Source organism: Trachymyrmex septentrionalis, unplaced genomic scaffold (assembly GCF_001594115.1).
Source record: "Trachymyrmex septentrionalis isolate Tsep2-gDNA-1 unplaced genomic scaffold, Tsep1.0 scaffold134, whole genome shotgun sequence".
NCBI classification, from domain to species: Eukaryota; Metazoa; Arthropoda; class Insecta; order Hymenoptera; family Formicidae; genus Trachymyrmex; species Trachymyrmex septentrionalis.
The window spans coordinates 601,714-611,040 of record NW_017304482.1 but is presented as its reverse complement, the minus strand read 5'-3'; the positions used below and the strand labels follow the sequence as shown (position 1 = coordinate 611,040).

General features: G+C 31.4%; 4 protein-coding genes across 14 annotated transcripts in view; 2 read left to right on the top strand and 2 right to left on the bottom strand.

Annotated features, from left to right (window-relative positions):
* The first annotated feature begins 207 nt into the window (after window positions 1–207).
* On the top strand, window positions 208–3,925 carry LOC108757221 (beta-1,3-glucan-binding protein-like). The gene is made up of 8 exons (XM_018501664.1): window positions 208–654; window positions 1,816–2,043; window positions 2,276–2,475; window positions 2,553–2,686; window positions 2,758–2,924; window positions 2,990–3,318; window positions 3,418–3,519; window positions 3,637–3,925. Exons 1-8 carry the CDS (start codon window positions 516–518, stop codon window positions 3,733–3,735), a joined length of 1,398 nt encoding a protein of 465 aa, XP_018357166.1. The 5' UTR covers window positions 208–515; the 3' UTR covers window positions 3,736–3,925.
* On the bottom strand, window positions 3,820–4,804 carry LOC108757223. The gene is made up of 2 exons (XM_018501666.1): window positions 4,640–4,804; window positions 3,820–4,419 (listed from the first exon to the last, which is right to left on the bottom strand). Exons 1-2 carry the CDS (start codon window positions 4,679–4,681, stop codon window positions 3,985–3,987), a joined length of 477 nt encoding a protein of 158 aa, XP_018357168.1. The 5' UTR covers window positions 4,682–4,804; the 3' UTR covers window positions 3,820–3,984.
* Window positions 4,805–4,968: 164 nt separating this feature from the next.
* Window positions 4,969–8,401, top strand: LOC108757224. 3 transcript variants are annotated; one of them, XM_018501667.1, is made up of 4 exons: window positions 4,969–5,067; window positions 5,338–5,463; window positions 5,537–5,698; window positions 7,288–7,366. In XM_018501667.1, exons 1-3 carry the CDS (start codon window positions 5,038–5,040, stop codon window positions 5,684–5,686), a joined length of 306 nt encoding a protein of 101 aa, XP_018357169.1. In that variant the 5' UTR covers window positions 4,969–5,037; the 3' UTR covers window positions 5,687–5,698; window positions 7,288–7,366. The 3 variants fall into 3 exon arrangements, with proteins under 3 accessions (XP_018357169.1, XP_018357171.1, XP_018357170.1); XM_018501669.1 differs by lacking the exons at window positions 4,969–5,067; window positions 5,338–5,463 and adding an exon at window positions 7,559–8,401 and having other exon boundaries at window positions 5,620–5,698; window positions 7,288–7,400; XM_018501668.1 differs by lacking the exons at window positions 4,969–5,067; window positions 5,338–5,463; window positions 5,537–5,698 and adding exons at window positions 6,078–6,576; window positions 7,559–8,401 and having other exon boundaries at window positions 7,288–7,400.
* A 76-nt stretch (window positions 8,402–8,477) lies between these two features.
* The window catches only part of LOC108757217 (calcium-transporting ATPase type 2C member 1), a 10,763-nt gene continuing 9,913 nt past the window's right edge, over window positions 8,478–9,327 (bottom strand). For 8 of the 9 annotated variants that reach the window (XM_018501652.1, XM_018501651.1, XM_018501654.1 and 5 more), the window contains 3 exons: window positions 9,202–9,294; window positions 8,982–9,123; window positions 8,774–8,907 (listed from right to left, as the gene is read on the bottom strand). In XM_018501652.1, the coding sequence (XP_018357154.1) occupies window positions 8,774–8,907; window positions 8,982–9,123; window positions 9,202–9,294 (369 nt within the window). Of the gene's footprint in view, window positions 8,908–8,981; window positions 9,124–9,201; window positions 9,295–9,327 lie in introns of all 9 variants that reach the window. The other variant, XM_018501655.1, reaches the window with a different exon arrangement.

Here is a 9,327-nt window from a genome sequence, read left to right as displayed (position 1 = left end):
TATATATATATATATATATAACTTTTTTATATATGCATATTTCTGGAGCGATTAAATTATTTTTGTACACGGGTATCCAATTCTATCTGCACGCCTCTGGATTAAACGGTATGCAGGGAAATAAATAAATGAGAAAACAAATATTCACGGTCAATATACTGACGCAGCAACCATTCCGGTTTTGCGTCAAACTATTCAAGTAGAAGGGAGAATAAAAGGCTCTACAAGGAATCTCAGTAAATCAGTATACGACTACACCGCGCCGTGCATCAATCAGCTTAACAAATCGATGTATTCCGATTAGATTTTGCTAAAGTAGACTGGTTGTCCTTCGGAAAGTGTGCTTGTTAAAAGGGCGAAATAAAGACAGATAAGGGGGCGAAAAAAAGCGAGAGATCAAATTTGATGAATTGATGCAGGCGGTAAAAATTTGGAGAAGATAAGGAGATCTATTGTGTATTCGTGTATGTAAAAAACTAATTAAGAATTAATTCAAGGATAGCAATTTAATAAAAATGATAGAACATTTTCTATTCGCAAAATTGTTTCTTTTGACAATACTCTTCACAAATGTTTGTGAGAATGCCGCTTATAAGCCTCCAGAGGCTAAAGTGGAGCCTCTTCATCCCATGGGACTACGCATATCTATTCCTGGTAAACTAATAAAATTCTAATTACTAAATAGTATATCCATTTATATAGGATATTTGGTACTTAACAAATAAATAATCGAGCTAAAATATTGTAGATATACAGAGTATTTCAAAATTCGCGCCCGCGAAATACAAGATGTGATACTTTATGCTAAAAGAAACAACTTTTTCCTTTTGTAAAATTGTCTACAGGAAAAAGTTATTCGTTTTAGCACAAAAACAACTTTTTCCTTTAGCATAATTGCATCCGATAAGTAGTTTTTGCAGGAGAGCAGATTGAAGTTAATAAATAATCACAAAAATTATTTATCGGACGCAATTTTGTTAAAGGAAAAAATTATTTGTTTTAGCATAAAGTATCACATCTTCTACTTCATGGGCGAGAATTTTGAAACATCCTGTACGTAAATATAATTTTGCAAGTTGATTTGATATTAACAGAACAGAATTGATTTGTAATTTAAAATTACGATTGTTTTGTGGCACCGCATATTATCTGTTCAGCAAATAAATTATAAAGGGTGTTTAAGTAACGATAAAACTCTCGCATAGGGGTAGAGCTAAACTGAATCGAAAGTCCTCTACTCTTTTGAAATTTTCGCAATAGTTAACAAGATATCAATTAAAAATCACCGAATATTGGTTTTCAATAATTTTTTACTCAAATATTATTAACTTTATAGAAAAACAGCAAGAGACAAAAATTGTTTTTTTTTTTCTCATAGAGCTCTAAGAATTTTTTTAGAATTTTTTATCAACTTTTTTATACTGTATTTTCTTATATATGTGCGCGCGCGCGTGTGTTGGCAATTATTTTTACCAACATGAAAAAAATGCGGTACTAAAAAATTCTGAAAATATTCTCAGAACTCTATGAGAAGAAAATTAACAATTTTTGTCACTTCTTGTTTTTTTGTAAAGTTGATAGTACTTGAGTAAACAATTATTGAAAACCAATATTCGGTGCGATTTTTAGTAATTAATAAATATCTTGTTAACTATTGCGAAAATTGTAAAATGGTAGAAAACTTTTCGACTCAATTTAGTCCGCACTACCTCTATGCGAGAGTTTTATTGTTACTTATCAAACACCCTGTATATTATAATCAAATTGGAAGATTGTATTTTTTTAATGGGAATAACATTTTTTTTTTTTTTATAGATGAACATGGAATTACGTTGGTAGCTTTCCATATAAACATCAATGAGGATTTTGATGGTTTAGAAGCGGGACGTTTTGCAAAAGATATTCTCAAAATTCGAAATGGACGATGGACTTTCCAGGACAAGCAGGTTCAATTAAAACGAGATGATATTATCTATTATTGGGTTCACGTTGTATATCAGGGCCTAGGATACAATCTGATTGATCAATCACATCGAGTTACCAGTAAGTTTTTTATAAATATATACATTTTTCTATTTATATTTAATTACAAATAATTTATTTTTTTATTATGAACAAATCTCAACGATAATAATGAAATGTTTTATTATTGTTTATTTATAATTTGTTTTATTTATTTATGTTTTAATTTGATTTATTTGAAGAAACAATTATTAGATATGCAATTGTTCGTAATTTTTTAAATTGTTTAAAACACTCTTTGTTTTATTTTCAGATTTCTTCAACTCTGACGGTACTCAGTACATCGGTAACACGACTCAAAGTCCACAGAGCTGCACTACGACGTCGACTACATGGATATCTGAAAAGGGCGAACAACGACAGGCTTGTCCAGGTCAACTCATCTTTGAGGATAACTTCGATAATCTCGATAGCGCAAAATGGAATGAGTGGAAACGTTTTTCCGGTTCGCCGGTATGTATCACCGCGAATGCAGATAATAAGTTTATTTAAAAAACCTTTCGTTTAAAATTATTATTTTCGCTATACAGAATCATGAATTTGTCGTCTATATGACCAATGATGTAACAGATACAAGCGATGGATTACTGCGCATTAAACCTGTCCTACTTGATACTAAATATGGCAAGAACTTCGTATCGAATGGAAGAATAATAATGGAAGAGTATGCGGATAATTAAGGAATTAGGAAGATAGAAGATTAAAATTAAATATTCAATTATTTTCTTTTTTTAGTTGTACGGGCAGAATTGGTACAGATGATTGCCAACGTCAAGCTGCTGGTTCATACATCTTGCCTCCTCTGATTTCTGGACGAATTAGTACAGAGGGAAAATTTGAATTTCTCTTTGGGCGTGTTGAAATAAAAGCCAAATTGCCACATGGTGATTGGGTATTTCCTGGTAAGTTTGTAACTTTTTACAATCAATTTTTTTTACTTGAACTATTGTAAATATGTATTTTGTAGTGATAACATTGCATAATGCCGAAAATACATTGGACAATACATTGGAATCCAGATTGCATCGCGAGATTAGGATTGCATCCTTGATGGGCAACGAAGAACTAAGGACTCCCAATGGTGAAACTATCAACAACCGCATATTAGCTGCAGGTGGATTGATCGCATCCTGGAATGAAAGTAACGCGAAATTGTTGTCCAAAAGGCGATCGAGCGAATCCTGGTCCAAAAATTTCCATATCTTCGAAATTGAATGGAAGAGCGGCCTTATTATAGTGAAGGTCGATGGAGTGCAGTACGGGGAGCAAACCGTAGACATACCATTTAGCAAACCGGTATTGAAATTGTATTATATTTTTCTTTGTTGATAGAGACTTGTATCATTTGTTTTACTAAATCTCGTAATGATAAAAATGTGATACCATTTATTGCAGTCATATTTGACTCTGGGTGTAGCCGTTGGAGGTCTTCACGAATTTGAGGATAACGTCGTGAGTAGCGGATATACCAAACCTTGGCGAAATGTCGAAGCAAAGGTATGTTATTAATATTTAACATTAAATTTTTTTAAAATTTAAGGAGTTTGAGAGAGCTATGCCAAATAAGCTAAAGATTTTAACAAATGAATGCAATTAGCATATTATTCTTTACAGGCATTGTACAACTTCTATCGCGCGAAAGATAAGTGGTATCCTACATGGGATACAACAACAGCGCTTGTAGTGGATTATGTGAAAGTGTGGGCATTGTAAATACTTTCGTCTGTACGAAAACATACTAGCATAACATATATATTTTTACAATCTTAGATACATTCTATACGCGTGTTTTTCTTACTAAATAACACGTTTATGAGTTTATCAATGACAACATTTTACTTGACTCATATATATTATATACAAATAAATAATAACGCGCAGACTGATTTGTACTTGATGATTATTTTGTATTCTACAGTTCTGGCTATCCTACTCCTATTAGTAACTTAAACTAAGGGAATTCTACCGATTGTATTCGAATGCACTTGCGCTGCGGATCAAATTACTACTTCTAAAGGGAATTGGAGGAGGTATTAAGAACGTATTAGGCACATGTCGCCTATATAGAACATCGGGATTAAACCCGTTCCCTAATTGTTTAACAAGCCATTCTCCGCGATATCCGAAACGCTGTTGATATACTTTTGCAGCGCGTGGTCCATCCTCGGGTCTGAACTCGATGTGCATGGGCTCCTCGGTATTGAAAGACGCGAGACGTAACAAACTCGTAATACCGTTCCTGGTCCATTCCTGGAGCTGCGGTCGACTGGGCCAGAATTTTGGAAAAATTGAAACATTGTTTCTGTTGCTGAACAATGCTTGCAGCCATGCGAAGAATGACGAATCAAATGTCCTGGCGTTTCGTATCAACATTCGATCACTGCACCATGCATTTGTCTATTCAAAATAACAATTACATTTTCGTTTTTATTAATAGAAAATTTAATTGAATATTTAAGTGAATTCTACTAATTCAATACTAACATTTTAAGTGCAAGCTCGTTTAATAAGAAGTAAAAACAATTACAAGGTAAAATTAAAATTTGTTTTAATTGAATCAGAGAAGCAAATAAATATATATGTACCTTTTCTTACGTATTTAATATAGATCACTTACCGCGCAAAGGATGATCATTAAAAGTATTTTATCAACGTGCATGATTTGTCGAAATTGTGCTCATTGCAGAAGTAATTGCTGGAAAATAATGAACGACTGGGACTCCATTCGGATTTCGTCTGGCTTTTATGTCCTCCCGTCTCACATCCCATAGGAAATTCGTGATTCGCATTAAGTATCGATTCATGAATAACCAATTGTCATTCACAAGAGGATTTAATGCGACTTTTTAAATTCTCGCGCGTCGTTAAGCGCGCGATCGAGTTTTTACTTTCACTGTCGGTATTACGATAGACTACGAATATTTTCAACATGTATAAGTCGGATTACAGAATAAATTTCATAGAGTAGAGTCATTTCGCGTCGATAGCGATACCATTCCTGGAGTGAACTGAGCCATGTGTAAACTGAGACATAATCAAATATTGGTTGGTTTAAAAAAATTACAAAGAATCAAGTGTAATCAAATGTGATAAAAACTTTGAGATTCTTGTAAACAAAAAAATGTTTATTACGAAGTATCTAAGATAATTTAATTTAGTGTTATATGTATTAATAAATTTATATCAATAATACAAAAAAATAATGTGTAATAATTCAAATATAATTAAATTCTTTAAATATATTTGTGACGGTAGTAATTTCAATTATTCGTTTTTGTAATAATCTCTTTACTCTTTCTGTGCATTCTATTATAGATCATTGTGCTGATGACATTATTACTTCATAGTGAAATTATTGTGTCAGTCACAGACGCTACAGTCTACAGATTGCTGTATGATTTGGTTCAAAATAACGTTGCAGGCATACCTATTGTGCATGAGGTAAATATACATATACATAATATATATGACATAATTTTAGTTCATTTATTTTTCTTGCTTTACTTTTACCTAGAAAACGGAATGGAACTTTGATCCAGACATTGGCAAGCAAAGAAGGATTCAATATGAGCAAGAAAACGGACGTTTTGGAGAATATGCGATAGCAAAATTAGGAATGGGCATTGGATATAAAGGTCCTTGGGGAGATCCAGTGAAAAGTTAAAATATTAAACTAGTAAGTAAATATATATATTTTTTAACATAATATAAAAATTTTGTTGACGTGATATATACTTGATCAAGTCCGGCGTAAATAATTTACTAAACTAAAAAAAAGTGAAACTTTTGATTGATTATACAATATTTATAATTACAAATACTCACGAGACAATTTTTTAATTGCATTATCAATATAACAAATGTGCATGAGATGATTAAAGAAAAGTGATTTTTTTCTTTCATTTTAGCACAAATTTTGACAAATTATCTCACTAAATTCATTTTGATTAAATATTTGCAATTAATTAAACTATATATATATATATAGAAAGAGAGAGCATATTAGAGCATTATATATCTCAATATGTTTTAATCAATAACATCGGTGCAATTAAAAATAATTAGAAGTTTAAAGAATATGATTTCCTCTCTTTTAGCATTTCTGTTTTAACATTTTCTTAATTACACTTTAACACGTACGTGCAATTTGCAATCAAGAAAATGTCATTTTCACTGACATTTTTATCAATCCTTTCAAAACGCATATTTTTCGGATGTTGCGAAAATTTCACGGTCGACGCACATTTCAGATGTAGCAATCAGTGTATGTGGCACAGCGTATCTCAGAACTTTCACTTTACAAGGGGAAAGAACTGGAAGTAGTAGGGGAACTAAGAAATTTAGACTGAGTTCTGATACGAATCTAGAAGCGTACAGCGATCAGTATTATCTTGTAATATTTGTTAAATTGATTAGTAATTGGTTAAAGATAACGATTAATAATTGTTTCACATCAAAAGAAACTTTAATTTTACACTATTTTCAAAATTTCTTACTATTAAACAAGAAAAGAAATTTCACATCTGGTCATTAATCATGGCGAGTTTTACCTCTGTAAGTAAGAAATGATAAATGGCATTACTATATACAATGAGTGCAAAAAGTATTCGAACGGAGAAAATATTTTTTAAAAAAACTTTATTTTTTTAAAAAATAAATATCCAACGAGAAATGAGTTATCGAATTGATGTCAAATCGATATAAATACGATGATTTCAACATCAATTTGACGTCAATTCGATGTTTAATTGAATTATATAAAATATATTTGAAAAATTGAATGCTCAAAAAGTATTCGTATAGACGAGAAATTTAGCTTTTAAAATCAGGAATACATGCGAAGATCGTATGTTTATATTAGAACAGAATGTATTCATTGTATAAAATTGCTAATTGTTTATCTACAATGTTTATTATCTACAAATAAGACTTTTTTTATTATGAATTTTCTTGTACGAATACTTTTTGCCCTCACTGTAACTGCAAATATAATTCTTTTGCAATTTAATAAGTATAATTATTTTTCTTGAATATCGAATAAATTATTTGAAAATTTAATTAATAACCGTCATCTAGCGACTTTCTAATCGCTAAGTTTTAACGCATTGCGTCTCATGTCAGTTGAATTTCTTTTAAAAGCTCTGTCCTTAATATTAAATATAGTTATTTTATTAAAAAAAAATTATACGTTATATATGAAAAATAAGACAAACTTTTTTTTGTTTCATTATCATTATTTTACGAAATTTTATTCTCTATTTGCAGAGGCTGACGATGATAGCGTTAACAATAGTCGCTATCTGTTTTTTCACTCTAATCGATGAAAGTACAGCTGTACTCGCGGAACCTCAAGCACCTAATTTTCAATATTTCGAACGGTAAGTAAAGCAAATATCTCAATAGAGAATAAAAAGTTGAAAAAAATTAATAAATTACTTTAGCATGAAATATCTGTACGATTCCGATTGTTCTTGTTATTATGCAGAACCTGCCAAGAAAATCTCTTGATTGAAAAGTGATCTGATTACTTTTTTAGACCAAAATATCGCTACCCCTTTTACGATGAAAATGGCAAAGGAAAACTGCTCTACGGATATGGTGGGCCAGAATTGTATCAGTATAAAACTTATAGTGTTCTTGAAGGAATTCATTAAATGATCATTTTAAATTCTTAGAAAATTGAATATAAAATATCTGTATACATATAACGTAACATATATAGACATGGTGTGATTAATTCATTAATATACTCATGAAACATTAATTCAAATATATCTGTATAATATAACACACGAGTATCTTTTCGATGGCACAATTGAATTATGTTACTCGAATATAAATTAGCTATTATATATGCTACTTGGGGAAATAGTACATTCGTTGTTGGTGCAATTTGCATTATATTACCTTGCTATCGAAAGGATACGTTCGCAATCGTGGAATTAATAAGGAACATTGTAAGAGCATTTATTTTCGCCGATTACAACTGTATAATAAATGCAATCGATTTGTGTATGGCTGGTTTTAATTACAATGTGTTTACCTCTGACTTATTTTTTACTCGGTAAAATGCTGTATGATTCGCTTCTCCTTTAACGTGAATTGACTGACAATAAAGGAAATGGTAAAATACTTGTTGCTGAGTGAGTTTTAAAAACTGTTACAATATTTAGAAAAAGGTGTAAGATAGAATGATTCAGTGCAAACATTGCTTTGGACTGCAGTCTCTAAGACTATATTACAGACAGAATATATCATTAAGTCATTGATCTAAAAAACGTGCATGGAATGTGCAGTAGCCACGCTATTATCTATGAAATGGTGACTTATAGTCTCTTTGTAGATACAATAATCAAATATAGTCTAAAATAGCTACAGTCTATATAACCTATTATTTATTGGTACCAAAATGTTTTTTTCTGTCCTTTTTCTTTTCTACGTGCACAATATACTGGGAAAAATAGAATCGACAATTTGTAAATGGTAAAAAAACTGCAGTCACACTGCGCAATCGATACATTACACAACTGTCATTGAAAAGATATTATTATTCTTCTATTTTATGATAGAGGTGCACATGTGACAAAATTACGAATGTGTGCAAGCACAGTCGAGTAGATGTGAGTTAGCGAGACGTAATATGTCAATTATAAACGAATGCGATCGACTGCATATTGATGCCGAGCGATAATTGATGCGTTTATTCGTTATGATCTTTGTCCGCCTTGCTCTCGCCGGCAGACTCTAACTGTCATACAAAGTCCATTTCGAACTTGTTATAATACTGGCCATTGACGCGACGTCTCTGCAGTTGTCTTTCAATGAACTTCTTTATCTCACTAATGACGAAGACACTCGATGTCAACGTCGCCAAGAATAGAAGATCTGAAAATTAAAAATAAACATGTTAGGAAAGAAATATACATCGACTATTTTTAACGATATCTCTAATATAATACCTTTTGCAGTAAGAGCTTCAGTTTGAAATATTCTCTGCAATGGAGGGAAGTAGATCACAAACATTTGTCCGATGACAGAGAGCGTTACGGCTACCAGGAACATTTTATTACTCCACAAACCGATTGTGAATATGGATTTCGTCTGAAACAAATGTTTTTAGACTGTAGTAATATTTTTTCTTGATATAATAAGATATGAAATAAAAATATGAAATCTCACTTGTGATCTACAGCTAAGAGCATTGAACATGTCAAAGAATACGAAGCAAGTGAATGTCATGGTAGTATCTCTCGCGGTATTCCCATTAACCATCTGGAAATTAAACATACATATACATATATAATC